Source organism: Gopherus evgoodei, chromosome 2, assembly GCF_007399415.2.
Source record: "Gopherus evgoodei ecotype Sinaloan lineage chromosome 2, rGopEvg1_v1.p, whole genome shotgun sequence".
Classification (NCBI taxonomy): domain Eukaryota; kingdom Metazoa; phylum Chordata; order Testudines; family Testudinidae; genus Gopherus; species Gopherus evgoodei.
Genome location: NC_044323.1, coordinates 169,520,978 through 169,540,758, shown reverse-complemented (window position 1 = coordinate 169,540,758; position 19,781 = coordinate 169,520,978). Strand labels below are relative to the sequence as shown.

The following is a 19,781-nucleotide window of genomic DNA, read 5'->3' as shown; positions in this document are numbered from 1 at the left end:
TTGGTTAAGGTTCATGTTATGTAAGTTGTTATATAACTTGTTATATAAGCACCATGTGCTATAAAGTAGCGAGGGGAGGGGCTCCTTGCTGGAGGGACTCTGCCTGATTCTTTGTACCAGGGGCTCTCTTTGTGCACATGTTGAATAAAGCTTTATTGAATTGAATTGAATCGCCTTGGATTGAAGTCCCATGATTTCTACCCAGCATCAGACTCACTGGGAACCACCAAATCCCAACAGATGCAAAAGTCACTTCACCACAAACATAGCAGAAGTTATCTGCACTGTTTACACAAGTATGAGGCATCTCTGCTCACTTTGGCTAAACAGAAATGTGTCCCTTTGCAAAATCAAACACTGACAAATAAGAGAGCACGACACTGTATGATTTCTAGAGCTGATATAGGGTAATTTGTTCAGCAGAGTGATGTAAGCTTCGTTATGATTGTATCATCCATGACTTCTAGGAATAACATGATGCAATTCATATCATGTATGATGCAATACCAGCTTCATATTGCATCATTCATTGTTTTGCCTCAAAAGCAAGTACTGTCCAAACCCAGTCATAGATTTATTCATAGATCCAGTCAAAGATGTATTTTAGTCATTTAGATCCCTTCCCTTTATAACTCACTTATCCTCCGCCATTCCCAAGTCAAGGGTCGTATATACTGACCCAATAGCATATCTTGAAAACTAGAGCCAATCAACAATTTTAAGCATCATTTTCGTTCTCAGTGACCCAGAATTAGTAAAGTTGGACTACATTTATTTCAGAAGCATTTTGGCTGTAGAGCAGTGTAATTGATCAATAACATTATTCAATTTATAACTAATCACTTTGTGAAACTAAAACGGTTAACTACACAAGCAATTACCCTAAAGAAAACTGAAATATTGTACCATCCTCTGCCAGGCGATGCACACGTCCACCCAATTATTAAGATCAACAATGTTCCACTCAAGTCCGTCGAGAAGTTTTGCTATCTAGGGAGCATGCTCTCACAGAATGCCACAACTGATGATACCAAGGCGAGTTCTGCATTTGGAATGTTGCCCACTGCCTCTGGAATGATAGGGGTGTCAAAATAAACACTCTGTTAAAGGTCTATTGGGCAGCTATGGTAACAACACTTCTATATGGATGTGAGACATGGACAACACATCGTCCCCATATCAGGAAACATCATCAGTTGCATATGTGAGGTTTCACAGCATTTTGTACAGTCAAATGTTGGGACAAGATTCCTAATATCAAAATCCTTAATTGTTGGATGTCTGCACTCAAAGCATACTCATAAAAGTTCAGCTGCATTGGTCTGGTCCCTTCATTCATCTGCAGACTCGAGACCATTCAGTGCCATATTTTACAGTCAGTTAAAACAAGGCATCGAATCTCATCATGGTCAGTACAAATTACATAAAGACACAATGAAGTCAAATGTGAAAGCATGTCAGGTCAATCCAAGTAACTGGGAAACAACAGCCCATGACAGAGCAAAGTGACAGCAGATTTGTCCTGTTGCTATTAACACCTATGAAGCAAGGCACACATCAACACCTTATGCAAAAAACATGAATTCCACAAAGCAAAGATACAACAGACTGCGATGATCATGGACAGTTTGTCTGTCCCTCTGGCAGTTGTGGTTGCAGTTCTCGCGTTGGTCTCTTCTCCCATATAAATATTCATTCATAGTGTCTGCTGAAGTCTCCTACCTGCACACCATTGTGAGACTCTATTCATCCTCCTTAGCCAAGGATCGGGGCCTTTATTTTTAACTGGGGAATTATGGCCAACTTTCCAGCAAACTAATTGTCTGATCCAAAATTCTATTTGGTAAAATATTATCTTTAGAAATTGTGACGACATTGGCAAAGCCATCCTCATTCAAATGGTCTGAAAAACTCACATGTACTTCAAGACCCACAAGATGACCTAAATGCTGAATATATCATGATATTCTCTCCTCTGTCTTTTTAGATTTTTAGCTCTGTGGGGCAGAAACCTCTTATGTCTCTTTTCCAAGGCTTATCTGTCATCACTTAACAACTAATTGATAAGAATTAAATATTCAGGGCCAATTTTTTTTTTTGAAAAAAACCTCTAATTTGTGATATTCACTCTCCCAACACACAACAGATGCAATTTTGTGGACACAATAATTTAGGAGTGAAATAAAATTTAGACAACTACCTGAATTGTGGGCACAAACACCATTTGTATCTGCAAATAGCAGACACTTCACTATGGTCTAATTAAGCTTACATTTACTAGTGCTCACAGAAGTGTACAGTTGATGTCCAGTGAAAAAAGTAGAGAATAGATGGAGACCCCTTTCAAAAGTCTGGTCCTGAAGGGTTTATGAAGACACCAGAACCTCTCCGTGTGAGTCCTCATGAGTCTAATTTTTAATCAGCATTTTACACTGATACTGGACATGCCTTTACAGCAATCTCAGAAGTGAACTCCTACTTGTTTATTCTGATAAACTATTTTCCAAATAAAAAACAAATGTTCAAAGGTTGAAATAAGATAATCAAAAGCAGGAAATGAAAGTTCAGGGCCAGCTACAGTTATTGACGCCTTAATAACTCCCTCCTATCATCCGGTAGCCACCCAAACAGAAATAGCTAATGAACATTTAGCAGTCCCTAATATTTTGCTGTCCTAGGCAACTGCCTGTCTTTTCTATGTGACAGACCAAATCTATAAAAGATAACCACTTATCTCAGCTCAACATTAAAATGGCTTTTGTAATAATCATTAGATAATGTTTCAGACACAAATACAATTTTAATGGAAACATTATCCTCAAAAAATTTTAGACAAAGCTCAACATTCCAGGAGCAACAGCAACAAATGAGCAACTGCAATCAAAGTGGATAAGAAAGTGAGCGATAAAAGCAGGACACAATGTAGAGTAATAGGAGCTAGAAATGAATAATAAAGGAACAAGAGTGCAGTGAACAATAAGTAAAATCATAGGCTTTATAGAAACAGGAGGACTAAGATCTGTAAAGGCTCAATAGTGAACAAATATTTCAAAGTATTAGTAGGTAAATAATGGTGAGACTATTATATGAAAAGAAGAATATCCAAGACAAATATTTATGCATTATAAAGATTATGCCAAGCCTGAATTTGGTAGCTAACCATAAGCAGCTCCCACTGAAGCCCACTTACACCAGGTCTGAATCTGACCTGAGAAGTTGATGGCATGCGATACACTATGAATCCTTAAGAGAAGTAAAAAACACAAGAGTACTCATTCTCTCTCTCTCTGATGCACTGAACTGTGAAAAGGTACACATTCCTAGCCTTTTAAATCACATTAGCTAATCATTTTCCATATCATTCACTTAGGTGTGACAGAAGCAACCCACTTTCAGGAGCCCATCAGGAGGTATTGCAGCTAAACACTGTAGTTCTGAAGTCTGGCAATGTTCAGCAGTGGAAAGTGGGCTAGGCTACAGTTTATGATACAATTAAATGCTTGCAAGCAGCTAGAGGCAACAAAAAATGAACTAATTATGCATTTTAAATTAATAAGCTGGCTCATTTTACACCCATTACAGGTTAGCTATGACCTCAGCCAGCAATAAGAAGCTGAACAACAAATGAATACAGCATGTCTTCCGGGGCAACTCGGCACATTTTTAGATTTTGCTTATAGTTACAGTTCTCAGATATTATAATAAACCCTGACAAGTTTTTTAAAAGGAATAAATTACTTTAGGTACAAGGATGCTTATTTGTTGTAATAATCCATTTTGTTTTGCAATCACTGAAATACAGACACAATACATGTAATTGCAAATCTTCTTTTTAAAGCCCAAAGTAGTGCTGTGAAGCATTTTTGAAAATTGTTTTACCACAAAATAATCTGGAAGTTATTTTTCCATAGAAAGTTCTGAATCAGATGTAGAACAAAAGTTGTTTGTTTTTCCCCCCAGGCATACAATTTAATCCACTATGACTTTGCTATGACACACCCACAGACTTTACAGTCAGAAGGGATCATCATGATCATCTAGTCTGAGCTCCTGCACATTGTAGCCCACAAAACCTCACCCACCCACTTCTGTAATAGACCCTTAACCTCTGACTGAGTTACTGAAGTCCTCAAATCATGGTTTAAAAACTTCAAGTTATGGAGAATTCTCCATTTATACTTGTTTAAACCTGCAAGTGACCCATGCCCCAGGCTGCAGAGGAAGGTGATCTTCCCCTCCAAGATCTCTACCAATCTGACCCAGGAGAAAATTCCCTCCTGACCCCAAATATGATGATCAGTTAGACTCTGAGCATGTGGGCAAGACCCACCAGGCAGAAGCTGGGAACGAATTGTCCATAATAACTCAGAGCATTCCCAATCTAGTGTTCCATCACAGTTCGTTGGGAATTTTTGCTACTGGCAGTTGCTGATGGGCACATGCTGTTGTAGGCAGTCCCATCATACCAACCCCTCCATAAACTTATCAAGCTCAGCCTTGAAGCCAGTTAGATTTTTTGCCCCCACTGCTCCCCTTGGAAGGCTGTTCCAGAACTTCATTCCTCTGAGGGTTAGAAACCTTCACCTAATTTAAAGCCAAAACTTGTCGATGGCCAGTATGTTCTTGTGTCCACACTGACATTTAAAATAATTAACTCCTCCTCCTCCTCGGTAATTTTCCCTCTGATATATTTATAGAGAGCAGCCATATCTCCCCTCAGCCTTCTTTTTGTTAAGACTAAACAAGTGAAGCTCTTTGAGTCTCCTCTCATAAGGCAGGTTTTCCATTTCTTGGATCATCCTAGTGGCTCTTCTCTGCACCTGTTCCAGTTTGAATTGATCTTTCTTAAACATGGGAGGTCAGAACTGCACACAGTATTGCAGATGAAGTCTCATCAATGCCTTGTCTAACAGTAATAACACTTCCTTGTCTCTACTGGAAATACCTTGACGGATGTATTCTAGGACTGCACTAGACTTTTTCACAGCCACATCACATTGGCAGCTCTTAGTTGTAGTAGAAAGAGCCTGAAGCATGATCCTGGTGCAAGGCCTGAGGTCTGAACCAAAGTCAGCAAAAGTTATGCTAAGGGCAACAGTCAGACCCTGTCAAAGACAGATACTTGCCTGCAAGCCAGTGTCTGGTACATAACCTCGGCACCAGTATTGCTAGCTAAAACATACTGAATATGTAAACACATTTCAGCAGGCCAGCACAAGAACACCCCAACCTAGCACATGATAAAATGGTTTGACAAAAGTGATGAATAGTTGATATTTTGTCTGACACATCAGGAGTAAAAGTACAAAGACAGGTGGGGAATAGGAATGTTTAGTCTGAAACATCAGAAGGAAAGTTCAAGGGGAAGTAATAAACATTTCATGAAATATGTAAGGTGATACATAAATTGTTTAACCCAGATTGTTTGTCTCAGTCTATAAATGTTGGGATTCCTCACTTTTACCCTTCGTCAAGTCTAAGGAGCCGTGGAAAGTCCCAACACTGATTGAGCTGCATCCACTGTCATGGCATACGTGTGTTAGTTTACCTGTAACCATTGAGCTGGGGCATTAGCACCATGCTTTGTCAGCAATAATCCTGGCCAGACGCCTTCATTACTAAATCAAGTCTAGTGGTCTTATTGGGCAGTTCGATCGGAGCCTGCTGTATGGGCTATCTGGTCAGAGCCAGTGCAGCACGCAGAGAGAACAAATGCATGCAGCCAAACATCTGACAACAATAGTCATCCCATGATCAACCAATACACCCAGGTCTTCCAACTGATCAGTCCTCAGTTTATAGCAAAAATTCTTCTTGTTAGTCCCTAAATGCATGACCTTGCACTTTGCACTATTAAATTTAATCCCATTTCTATTACTCCAGTTTACAAGGAGATCCAGATCTTTTCATGTGATTTTCTGGTCCTCCTCTGTATTGGCAATATCTCACAATTTTGTGTAATCCACAAATTTTACTGAGCACATTCCCACTTTTTAATAGAAATGTTAAATAAGATTGGTCCCGAGACCGATCCCTGATGAACTCTACAGTAACGTCCCTCCAGCCTGACAGTTCATCTTTCAGTATGACACTTTGTAGTCTCCCCTTTAACTAGTTCCTTATCCACCTTTCTGTTCTCATATTAATCCTCATCTTCTCCAATTTAACTAATATTTTCCCATGTGTAACTGTATTAAATGCCTTATGGAAATCCAGTAGGTTAGATCAACCTGTATTTCCTTTGTCTAAAAAATCAGTTATCTTCTCAAAGAAGATCAGGCTTGTCTGGTACAATCTACCTTTTTAAAAACCATGTTGTATTTTATCCCAATGACTGTTTATCCCTATGTCCGTAACTACTTTCTCTTTCACAATTGGTTCCAAGATCTTGCATACTACTGAGGTCAAAGTAGCAGGCCTGTAGTTTAGCAGATCACCTTTTTCCTCTTCCTTATAAATAGGAACTAGATTAGCAATTCCCTGGAGTTTACAGATTCATTACAAATCCTTGTTATTGGACTAGTAACTTCATGTGCCAGTTCCTTTAATATTCCCTGGATGGAGATTATCCAGGCCCCCTGATTTAGTCACATTAAGCTATTTGAGTTGACTTCCACCTTGGATGTAGTAATTTCTACCTCCATATACCCATTCCCATTAGCCACCCTGTCATTACCCCTAAGATCTTCAGTAGGCAAACACCAGTCCAGGATGGTCTAGATAATACTTAGTCCTGCCATGAGTGCAGGGGACTGGGCTAGATGACCTCTTGAGGTCCCTTCCAGTCCTATATTTCTCTGATTCTATGATTAGCCCCATTAAAACTGAGGCAAAGTATTTGTTTAGGTGCTGGGCCAGGCTTAGATTATCTTTAATCTCCACCCCTTCCTCAGTGTTTAGCAGTCTCACCTCTTCTTTCCATCTTATTTATATGGCTGTAGAACTTTTTACTACTGGTTTTAATTCCTTCTGCAAGGTACAACACTGCTTGGCTTTTGGCAGGTCTCACTTTATCTCTATGCTTTCTGACCTCCAAGAGGTAACTTTCTTCGCTGATCTCTTCTATCTTCCATTCCTTATAAGTTGTCTGCTTTCTCTTAATCACCTGGCTTGATTTGCAAGCCTTCCCTATAAAATTTTCCCCCTTGCTTGGGATGTAGGTTTCAGATAGATTCTGAAACTTTCAAAGTAATTCCAAGCCTCCTCCATATTCAGATCCTTGAGTTCTTCAGTCCTGTCCATGTCCCTAATTCCCTTAATTTTTTTTTAAAGTTAGTTCTTTTGATATCAAGTACCTTTTTTTGCAGATTTATTTATTTTTTGGTCCCTGCATTTAGTTTAAACTGAATGAGCTCATGATCCCTCAAACCAACGCTGTCTCTTACAATCAGTTCTCTTATGAGGTCCTCACTACTCACCAATACCAAACCTAAAATGCTTTCCCCTCATTTATTCAGCAACTGTTTGGTGAAGAAATCTGTCAGCTATCACATCCAAGAAAATCTGGACCCTACTATTATTAGTAGCACTTGTCCTCCAATCTGTATCTGTCTGTAGCATACCTCAAGCACTAGCCTAGGGAAAACTCTATTTCCTTTCTTTCCCAAAGTGATTCTGGCCCAGACTCTGTCTTATCCATTCCATCACTTTTAATTTTTTTACAGTCCACCTCATTAGTATTCAATACTATCCCACCATGCTTGCCTTTATTTCTATCTTTCCTGCATAGCATATACCCTTGAACACCTGTACTCTAGTCATGACTACTATCCCACCATGTTTCTGTTATCCCTATAATATCTGGTTTCACTTCCTGCACTGGTAGTTCTAGTTCCTCCATTTTGTTGCTCAGCTCTTTGCATTCAGTATACACAGCTTAATTGCTGCTGCTTGGCTTTTCCCACATTCCTCGCCCGATTGGGTACAGTTATTCTACTGCCAGTATCACGTATGACTTGTATCAGCACTGTCCTTCCCCTTAATGTCCGTTCTCCTACCCACTGCTGTTCCTTTCTCCATTGCTGTATCCACTCTTATTTGATTTTCTTCCCTCTGAATGTTAAAATCAGGTGTGGCGATTACATGAGCACCTACCTACTGTCTCTCCTGAGTTCCTAGTTTAAAGCTCTTAATGAGTTGTGCCTACCTCCATCACAGAAGTCTATTTCCCTCCCTATTCATGAGGAGTCCATCTCATGAGAACAGTCTTCTGCCCATGAATGCCTCCCAATGGTCAAACATACCAAAGCCCTCTTTATAGCACCACTGCTTGAGCCATCTGTTAATCATCAAAATCTTGTCTTGCCTTCCTTCACCTTCTCTAGGAACAGGCAGAATCCCACTGGAGATACCTGACCATTCATTTCATTGAGCATCTTCCCCAGTCTCACAGTCTCCCTTGAAACATTCCAGCAAGAATCTAGCTGTGCCAGGACAAACAGTGGAGTCTTTCCTGCTCTCATTAGGATCCTCTTCAGCCTCAGATCCACATCTGTATCTTAGCTCCCGGCACACAGCACATTCTTCTGTTCTCCAAATTAGCTCCAGTGACAGGCCTGTCTGTTCTTCTTAGTGGAGAGTGCCCAGTCACATACACCTGCCTTTTCCTGGTGGTCGTGTGAATCTCAGGCCTTCCTTCTCTTCTTTCTGGCTGCAAGTCTTTTTGTCTTTTATTCTCTCTTGCAATCATCTGCAAGTCATCCTGTATCCTCCTGGGGCTCTGAACTCTGGCTTTTGCCCTCTTCTTACAGGACTACGCTCTTCTCTTCCTTGCCCTGCCACCTTCAGTTACTGCCTGCTGTGCCCCTTCTTCATTTTCCAACTCAGCAAACCTGTCCCTGAGCTTTGTTTTTCCTTCATTAACCAGTCTTTTCTCCTAGTCACATGCTTCCATTGACCACTTTCCTCATCCAGCCATCTCCCCTTCATGTTGTTCAGTGCAGCTTGCATCTGCAAGTCTTAACCAAGGGTGCCAGAACCTTCGTAGAAGTGAGGGGAAGGGGCGGCAACACATCTTCAGTGGTGCACAGTTCATAAGAAATAATGAACATAACAAGGTTATTTGTTTAGCTGTCTGAAGAGGTGAATTTTATGGGACATCTCAACTCTAAATGAGATTTTTCTGAAGATAACTGTTGTCCTGAATGACAATTTAAATCATGGGTCCTATGGTTATTTCTTCAAGAAGCATTCCCTGCTGAAAACTGGGTCCTGAGCCTTAAACATCAACCTTATTTTGGTAAGGCCAGTTTTCTTTGTCTCATTATAAGCAGTTTATCATCCAGTTCATGCAGTAAAAGGTTCCTTTATTTTAATATTTGGATTTGTGTTTGAAGGTATACCCCTATACAGTATATGTTCCATGACTTTAAAAATCATGTCCCATAGTCCTCTCAGTTGTTACAAAGAATTTATGTATTACTCTTATTCTGTATTTTGTGCTGGCACAATATTTTTCTAAGCAGTATCAGATCAAAAAGCATCCATATTTTTTATTCTGCAAATCTCCAGTGTTATCAGATTATATTTGCTTTTTCTAAAAGCATAACAACCTACCCTTGATGAGAACAGAATGTTCCTTTAGGACCTTTCATCTTACTTCAATGACAAAAATTAGATCAAGAGTGAGTTATCATAGCCTAAAGTAAAGATCATTTCTTTAGTTTTTTTAATTACTCTGTCTAGTCATTCAAAGCCAAATTGTTGTATTTGGTGACTGGCCGAAGTAAGAGGCAGAGCACAACTGAACTTTATTATGGCCCCATCTCTTCCCCGTTTGCCCTCCTCAGGATGATCCTATGTTCCCAGGAGCAGTCTCCCAAGTACAGGCATTGTAGTTGTGATAGGTTCTTGAGTGAGCCATGCCAGGACACAGGGGGAGGAGAGGGTTGTGTGAGGAACTACATAGACATTGAGGTGGTGCAATGGAGTGGGACTTGGTGGGCAAAACTGCAACTCAGAATCATAAGGGGCAGCTTTGCAGCTCCTCCATGCCCACATTTTTATCCCTTGAGCTGAAATACCAGCCCTGACTCCTCCATACAAGCTGTGTGGGAGTTTGTGGTTATTTGATATCCACTGATCTATCCCTCATTTTCCAATAACATTCCCTTCCACACCAGTATTCAGAACCAGCTCATAAATTGTCTTCCCAGTGCACAGAAGTGTATATGTTCTTCCTGTGTAACTAATCTAACTGCCCACTCCTTCATGCAGAAGTACCATGGGGAATCATTGGCATAGAGAATATTTTATGGGCTTTCTGAAATAGAGCCCTGGTTCTGAAAAGCATACCTAGTCAGGAGAGCATTTGAGCTTAAGTCCCCCAAGGCCAATCTATCCTGAATAGGAATAAAGTTCAGTGCTTTCCTGAATAGTGGCAAAGGTTAAGTTTACTTGACATCACTATTTGAAAGGATGGATAATTAGCTGCATTTTTTTAAAATTAAGAATAAATTAAAATGGAACCCAGTTTCTCTCTCTCTCTCTCTCTTTTTTTTTTTTTTTTAGTTCATGTTCTTAGTGAATAGACATATGGCCTACAGGAAATATTCTGAGATGAGATTCTATTTAAAACCAGTGACTTACCCTTCATCAATAGAAAAAAAGAGAGTTACTGATAATACTTTAATGCAGTACAATCTGCATGTCTGCCAGGGAATGTACAGAAGCTTCTGTCCTAGAAGGTGGTTTGTTCATCATAATTAGTTTCTTCAGTAACTGCAGGGCACTTTAATACGTTACTCCAAAACTGCTCTTTCATTTTGTTGACAGATAAAAAATTAACGAACCCAGGGGCTGTTCTAAAAATATTCCAAGCACAATTTTCCTCTTGCTATGTTTAGATAACAAGCTACAGTTACATTCAAATGTGTGAAGGGTTTTATTATTATTATTAGCAATATTATTTATTTACACCACCTGGGTGAATTCCTAGCTTATGATAGTTCAGCAAAATAAAAATAAAAGATTTCTCCAGATTTTAAATCATGACTGGTTTGTCTTTCCTCCCTTTTCTTCACTTATTAAAAAAAATGAGAATGAGGGTCTGCTATCTACCAATATTGATCAATTTCTCTTTGATTAAAAATAGTCTATTATTATGAGAGAGGAGGAAGGGTGTTTGTGTGGGTCAGACACTAGCTTGAGAGTGGGACTCAGAAAACACTAAGGGAAAATAGTTGGCACAAAAACCAGGAAGATCAAGGGTTTTGTGGGAGAAAAGATGCAAAATTATAGCAATTCAGCTGGGTGTGTGTGTGGAAACCAGATAGCAAGAAAGAAAGGATGCAGAAACATATGAATTTGTTGCATTGCACTAGATCAACTGCCCTCATTTTTATTTTGAAATCTGGTAGGTGTGCAAGTGCTCCAGGCACCTCATAATCATTTGCTTCCTCTTCTCCTTCTATACTGGACCCACCACTGTTCATTTCTCTTCTGACTCTTTATCTTTAAAACTACCTTTCTTTAGCTTTTGCATTTCTTGCTTTTTTCCACTTTACAATCTTAAAACCACCTGAATATAAGGTCTTTGTTTTCATTTTAATTAATTATTCAATGCAGGCAGGGTCCAGGAAAGGACGTAGCACTTGTGAGCAAGTCTTGGCCTTAACCACCTTTACCAAAAACGGTTATCAACAAAATCTAAAGACAGGAGCTGTCTTCCTACATTTGACCACCACTTATGACACAGTTTGGCACAAAGGCCTTCTGTGTAAACTCTCAAGTTGCCCTGCATTGGGTGGTCAAAATAGTAGAGCCCTGCTTCTAAAATGGGTAACCGTTGTGGTTCCTGGAAGTGTCAGAGTAACAGTCTTCCTCAAGGTTCAGTTCTTTCAATACTGTTCAATGTGTACATCAATGACTTGCCAGCAACACTCTTGGCACAAGTTTATCTATGTTGATGACATCTGCTGCACCTATCAAGCTCAGCCCTTCTAAGAAATTAACAAGAACCTGAATGATGATATGAAGCTCATGGCAGACCACTGTAGTCAATGGCACCTGCAGCTGAGCTTCTCCAAGACAGTTTCTAGTATATTGCATCACATTATGCAAGTGCAAGCCACAAGTTATTTTTTTCTTAAATGGACAATGCCTGCAGCAAGACCCAAACTTAGTTTACCTCAACATGACTCTGGAAAGTTCACTGACATATTGCAGCCACTTGAAGAACAGATCAGCCAAAGTTATCACTTAAAACAACTTCCTCAAAAAACTGTCCTGCTCAACCTGGAGTGAGAGTACCTGTATGCTTAGAACATTAGCCCTTGCCCTCTGTTATTCAACAGCAGAGTATTGTGTTCCTGTCTGGTGTCACTCATCTCACATGAGCTACATCAATGTAGAACTTAAAGCTCTGAGCATTGTTCCCTGGATTTTACGTGCAACTCTGCTGCCATGGATGCCTATACTTAGTAACCCAGCACCACCTCATGTTCACTGTGAACGGGCCTCCATCATGGCCAAGAACTGTGACCTGCCTCTGTACTCAGACCTCTTCAGCCACTTGCCAGTTCGCCTGTCTTCTAGATGAGCTTTATGGTCATTTATGGTCCCACAGAACAGGATAGTGAAATCTGCTTGATGAAACAAGTGCTCAGTGACAACAATTGTTAATCACTCTCTCGTCACTGACCCAACTATCTGGTCACCAGGTTTTGACATGCCAAGGCACCTGTGTTCATCCCTGATCTAGTTTCAAACAGGACAGCGCAATTGTGTAGCCATTCTCTTCATATGGGGTTTCTGTAATGACCTGTGATGTAGATGCTGTCAACTTTAGACTACGTCACATATCCTTGATGAATACCCATGGACTAACTTTGATGGTGGGCTATCGGCTCTTCACCTGGCTGATGATCATGCTATTAAATGGTTAGGCACATGGCGCATATGCTGAGACAGCGAGATTCAATGTTATCCCTCTGTTAAGCAGTAACAGATGTCCAGGGCCTCTCAGGTCAGCTTCCCAGTAGAGGAGAAATCTGTGACATGGAGACTAGGTGTATGCTAAGTGTAACATGTTTTATTTACATGTATACACCAATCCTGGAACACAGATGGTCAAACAGCAAGCAGGCAATCCCTTCTGTCAGGAATCTGAGTCCAACACCAATGTCTGGTTCTAAGGGTACCAACAGCACCTCCTGCTGACACCTGTCAACACAATAATCTACAAAAGAGCCCTAAAGATGCAATGGAAAGCACACTGATCAGATTCAGACAGCATACAACTGAAATATGGCAATGACTGTGAAGGATAGATTAAAAGCACATAAACATGAGAAGTGTGTTGATATCAACAAAATGAGATTCAAAGAGTATAAATGTCAAAGAGGTTAACAGAAAGAGGAAGAATCAAATACTAATGTATTGAACAGGCTAGGTAATGATCCTAATCACTAAAAAATGAATCTACAGGTGGACTTTAGTAAAGGCTGTATCATTAGAACTTCTGAGCTCCTGCTGACTTCACCAGGAGTTGATGGTGATCAAAAACTTGAAAGATCAGTCCCCCATATAGAAAAAAGGGTTTCAGTTCTGGAATAAAATGACTATTATGATATCAGCTTCCTGGTCACATCTGCTACCTTGCACTCAGCATACAACACAAAGAACATGTCAGTTTCTGAGGCTGACAAACAAGGAAGACATAAAAAATGAGAAATGGGGAGGGTATTAAGGCCTGGTTTATACACAGTTTTTGAACTCACAAATTATTCTTATGATTTTCTGCTGATAATTGGTACAACTCCTAATGTGGACACACTTATACTAGAAAAAAGTGCCTTAAACCAGGATACCTTATTCCCTTTCTATTCCGGGAACAAACTAGATAAGTACGACACCTTTACACTAATGTAATTGCTTCCATGCTGGATGGGGGTGGAGGTGTTGTACCCTTTAACTGTAGTATAATTTGTGTGTGTGTAGACAAGCTCAACGACTCAAGCAAAGATAGCAGTTAATCTTGTATAACTGGGTTGCCTCTTTATGATATACACATTCTTTGCCTTTGTTATCCATTTTAATATCGGAATACAATGTAATTCCAGTTATCCAAATTCCCTTTTCTGAACATCCTAATTATCTAAATCCAGTGTCCCCACAATGTAGCCCTACGTTAGTTAATAGCACTTCCAGTTATCCAAATACTAAGTTATCCAAAATGTTCACATGTCCCCACGTCATTTGGCTAAACAGGAATGGAATGTATTGCAGCACAAAACAAGGAACAATTATATTAGTACGTTTGCTAAAGGAAGAAAAAGGAGTTGGGGAGTGGTTACTGTGATTATCCATATCTCTATGTCCACTCCTTTTTCAAGACTGTGATAAATGTTGTACAAACTATACCTTGTAAGGTATTGTCTGAAAACTCATGATTTGCTGATCATTATTGCCCTGGTAAAATATATGTGGCAACATTGTATGTAAAGTTACAAAATTCTACTGTATGCTGTTACTAAGAAAACTCTGAATCTGGAGAAGCCGCTACAAACTAGTTCCTCGGAGACAAAAGACAAATTGGCACCTCAGCCAGGTATCAATGAAATGAAATGGACCATCCCCTCATTAAGTGGCCATTCTTTGTCAGGAAAAAGAGTATGAGCGAGAAATTTATATTTTGGCAAAGAAATAGCTGGAGGTTCCTGTCCCTACAGGCTTTCTGTCTTCTGAACCCCAGCAGGAGATGATCCTCAAAGAAGAGGAAAAGGCATAAGAATGGGAAACAGACTCACCAAGATACTCCTCCATTTCTCTCTACCCACAGCAGTACCTGAGTGTAGGGGACTGCAGAAGACTGTGTCACAGCCTAGCTAGGGTACTTCCGCTTTCCCGGTGGCCTTGTGGAAAGCCCTTGCTTGCTAAGTGGCCGGTCGTTGTAGGACACGGCATGCCAGTTATAACTTGCTTTTAACTGGTTGAAACTAGCTTGTATGGCCTTAGGCCAAAGGGCGTACACCACCCATAGACAGTCCCTGGCCTTTGGCCAAGGAGCGGACGTAGCCTGTGGAAAGTCCCTTTTTGCATATGTATAAGTTGCTTTTGTATTGTGTCTATATAGCTGTATGCTCCCGGTCCCGCCTTTGGACTCCAACCCAGGCCAAGCTGAGCTTCGGTGCTGGGTTCCCCGCCAAAGTAACAGCAACGCTCGGGGTCCCCGTTGCGAATGTGTCACTTTACCTTCATTAAAGCCAAATAACTCACAGTGTGTGTGGGCTCGTTCTTGCAGAGCATCCAAGCATGTTACACTGAGGAACAAAGAAATAGCTTTGGACTGAGAGAGGGATCCTGTCTGAAAGGAATTCAGTAAAACTGCTGAAGCAAGTAGTGAGAGATACTTTTGCTTTGAATTTATTTAGCTTGTTATGTTAGGTGTTAGTTGCTTTTTACCTTTTATTTCTTTGTAACCAATTCTGATTTTATGCCTTTTTACTGAGATTGTAAGTGATCACATCTTTCTGTAGTTGTTAAACTTGTTTTATCTAAACCAGTGTGCCTGATTTGAAGTGTTTGAGAAACTCCATTTAAGAGAAAAGGATTTGTACTTATCATTTTCTATTAATAAAATGACAGATTTAAATGAGCTTGTGTTGTCCAGGAGAGAGCTGGGCAGTAGAAGAGGTACATTTCTGGGACTGGGAATTTGCTGGTGTTGATGTGCAGTGTAATTCAAGAGTGATTGGTCATAGCATTCTTACCATGTAGCTGGGAGTGATTTACATGTTGGAGACTGTGTGTGAGCTGGTTGCTCCCACAGCGAAGTGTTGTAAAAGGCTGGAGAAATAAAGAGGACGCAGCTGTTCAAACAGTCTGGATTATATCCTGAGGAATGTCAGTTACTAGTGCAGCTGTTCTGCTCGAAGGTTCCTTCTGTTACCTGATGATGAGGACCGGGGTGAAAGTAACTTAAGGGACTTACCAGTACACAAAGCGAGCGGGGTCCTGAGCAACCAGAAGGGGTGGGGCTGGGGCCAGACTCCCCCAGCCAGCCCTTCAGCACAGCCTGTCTCAATTTAAAGGGCCCAGGGCCAGGAGTGGTGCCAGGGTTTTTGGCGCCCTAGGCGGCGGTCCTTCCGCGCTCCCGGTCATTGGCGGCAATTCTGCGGCGGTGGGTTGTCCTTCCGCGCTCCTGGTCTTCAGGGCACTTCGGCGGTGGGTCCCGGAGTGAGTGAAGGACCCGCTGCAGAATTGCCGACGACGACCCAGAGTGCGGAAGGACCCCCCGCCGCCGAATTGCCGCCAAGGGCAGCAAAATGCCACCCCCCCAAATCCTGGTGCCCTAGGCGACCGCCTAGGTTGCCTAAATGGAAGCATCGGCCCTGCCCAGGGTGCCCCGCGACCTCTAGCACTACCCAGAGGCTCCAGCAGCAATTTAAAGGGCCGGGGCTCCAGCTACTGGTGCCATAATGGTAGTGGTGGCCAAGAGCCCTGGGCCCTTTAAATTGCTACCGGAGCCCTGGGACTTCCAGCTGGTACGGTCAGCTGTGAACTGGATCTTACCGGTACACCGTACCGTACCGGTTTAGTTTCAGTTCTGATGAAGACAGAGATGCAGATTGAAAGTTCCATGATTTTCCTGCTCTCGCTGGTGCTTGGCTTCTGGGTGTGGCAGTCTGTTTTGTACTCCAATCTACATATACAAAAAGTATTGGACTATTGTACCAAAATGAGTAAGAAATATAAATCCTATGATCTGAGATTGATGGTGTTATCAGTTTACTCACATAAATTATAGGGTCAAATCCAGAGTCCCACACTCTTTTTACTCACTCTTTATGCAAGCAATCTCCCACTGAGATCAAAAGAGAGTTGCCTTAATTAAAAAAAAATAGATTTAAGGATGTGACTCTCCAATAACTCATTCTAAATGTGATGGTTGATTTAAATATGAAGATTCAGATGATATAAGATACAGTAATTGAAGTGGACAACTATTTTTATAAACCAAATTTCTTTTTGTGTAGATAATGCACCAAAAACTTTGTCACCCTGTAAAAAAATTTTTATTCCAAGTTCATCAGAGTTTTAAAAATACATTGTTAGATGTGCTTGAATTGATGAGATGTAGAGGGCACTGTTGCACTCACTAATCTTAGACACTGTCTGATTTGAGGTCTGAAATCAGCTATTATCCATTTATTTTGTCTTGTGTCTCATATTGGATATTTATTATTATTTGCCAGAAAACAAGGATTCTTTAAAAAAAATCATAACTGGCTTTCTATCTCACCAATGAAAGGATGTTCTAAAGCAGTTTCGTGAATGATCTTAGCAGCACATGGTTTATATTTTATAGGCTTTTGGCTGACACATTGATTTCACTCTTGGCTGTAAAGTTTTACGTGTGTTGCACCGGGAGTTATGATACCAACTCTTTCTGTGAAAAGTGAGGTGGTAAGGGGAGTTTTTGTTCCACATTTTATCCTGAAGTACAAAAAACAAAGTTCAGGGTTGTGTGTTCCTCTTCAAGGGTTGATGGCATTACTAACATCTTAATCAGCACAGAGAACAGTTGCATGGGAAACCTGGCAGTCTCTAGGGAAATTACTGAAAGTCAGAGGTGATTTTCAATTATTTTCTTTTAATGGGTTTATTATTTTGGGGCCAAGTTTTCAAGGAAGCTGAATGCCAGCCTCAGCTGTGTGTAAATGAGTCATTTTTTCAACCCCAGCTCTCCTGCCATATAGATCAGTGATAGGGGGAGGGCAGTTTATGAGGAGGTGGATTATCTGCTTCCACCAGCAAAGAAGTTCCTTGACCATGGGGGAATTCTCCAGGATCCATTTCTATTTTCAAGTATTACAAAGTGGACCTTTGTTGTCACGTTGTATCATTACAGCATTTCCTGACCTAACCCATGCACACTAGTCTCTGACCTATGCTCACCGAATGGGGATACCAAACACATTTCCTGTAACATTCAATGTGGAAACAAAAAACAAATTCACCCTCAGTATTAAATAACATATTTGCAAGCTTCAACTATGTTAAATAATACATACAAGGAACCTGGTTACATGACAGACTATAACTCTTCCTGTGTAATATCTTCATTGTCGTAATCAGAGGCTCCTGAGCTAACAGCAGGTTTAAAAGAATGATGGTGGCAGAGCATCTTCCACATAGGTCCATAACTCAAACCTTCCCCCCCTGCCACCTGCTCAACATCCTGTCCAATCCAGAAATATGGTGATTTCCTGGGCACACTGCAAGGCAGCTTGGTTCAGTGGCTTAGGCACTGGGTGCATGAGTCTCAGAAGCTCTGGCTCGGTCACTAGGGTGACCAGATGTCCCAATTTTATAGGAACAGTCCCAATTTTGGGGTCTTTTTCTTATATAGGCTCCTATTACCTCCCACCCTCATCCCAATTTTTCACACTTGCTGAAAAGCCTGGGAAGCTAAGGAAAAGCACTTTAAAGCAAATAAATAATAGTGCCCTGTATTGAGCAAAAATCATATTTTGGGGCTTGGTTAATTAGTTTCCCATTTGGGATGTGGAGTCCAGTATTTTCTTAGGGTAGTTTATGTACAAGGTGTACACATGTCCGGTTTCCTTGGAGAACACAGGGAACAAACTGCATAGAGGTGGTTTTGTAGAAATCTCATAAGGTCCCATTGCCATTTTAGGGATTGAAAATTTAAATTTAACAGATTACAGTCCTTATCTACAGCAGCTTCTCATCCTGCAAGCCTTTCTGCAGAGCTGGCTGGTTTTCTGTCAGGATCCAAATGATCACAGATCACCTGCCTCCACCAAGGTTGTTCCTCAGTGAAATGGATAATGAGAAGTTGTCCTTGAACAGTCTGTTATAATCCAGAAGACCTTTGAAATGCAGGGTGTTGTATATTCTCTACTCTACTTCTCCTAGGTTGCCTTCTCATCCCCATGTTAACTTGCTTTTCCAGATTACATGCCATGCAAACGTAACTCCCCTTGGTTTTGGCTCACAATGATTAATTTAAGTAGGACAGAAAGATAACTATCTTCCTTCCGGACTTGCAGATACCTGTTTCTCACTTTGTTTGGTTACAGACTTTAAAGTACAATATCAGCAGTATACATAATTTCTCAGAAAGTGTGAATACATACATTTCACGATGACATTAATGGCTAATGTATCACTAGCTTTCATTTGATACCTTACAGGACACTTTTTGAATAAATACTATGAAAAGAGGTTGAGGAGGTCGACAAATATTTACCTGTGTCAGCACCTGAGCAGAGACAACTCATTCGAAGGGAAATGCTGTAGGAGGAGAAAGGTGGGGTGGGCAAGTTTCAACAAAATAAAGACATCTCTAAAGGATGATGAACTGCCCATGAGGAAAAGGAAAGAACTATTTAATTCCACCATTCTGCCAGCAATGATATACGGAGTGGAAAACTGGTCAACAATGAAAGCGGAGGAAGAACAATTCATTGTCACCTAGACAATGTGAATGTGTAAGATATTGCTCTGTGATCACATACTGAATGAGATCAGAGGTCGTACAGAGGTGATCGATGTAGTGCAGACAATGTATGATGCAAAGCGGAGATGGGCGGGTCATGTAGTCTGCAGGCAAGACAATAGGTGGATAACCCGCATCAGTGACTGGATCCCCAGTGACCACAAGCGACCACTGGGCAGACAAAAGCATGCTGGGCTGATCCCATGACAAAACTCTTTGGCAAGATATGGAAAGAATGTGTACGCAAAAAAAAGGAATGGTGTGGTGTCGACTTGTGTTTGTGGAGAGCCAGATGAGGACAAGGTGGACAAAGATG

General features: G+C 40.9%; 1 protein-coding gene across 1 annotated transcript in view; it reads right to left on the bottom strand.

Annotated features, from left to right (window-relative positions):
• The window catches only part of LOC115646429 (glutamate decarboxylase 1-like), a 72,951-nt gene extending 58,075 nt beyond the window's left edge, over positions 1-14,876 (bottom strand). The window contains exons 1-2 of the mRNA XM_030552233.1: positions 14,748-14,876; positions 907-1,069 (exon numbers count right to left, since the gene is read on the bottom strand). Of these exons, the coding sequence (XP_030408093.1) occupies positions 907-909 (3 nt within the window). The 5' untranslated portion in view covers positions 910-1,069; positions 14,748-14,876. The remainder of the gene's footprint in view (positions 1-906; positions 1,070-14,747) is intronic.
• Positions 14,877-19,781: the final 4,905 nt, after the last annotated feature.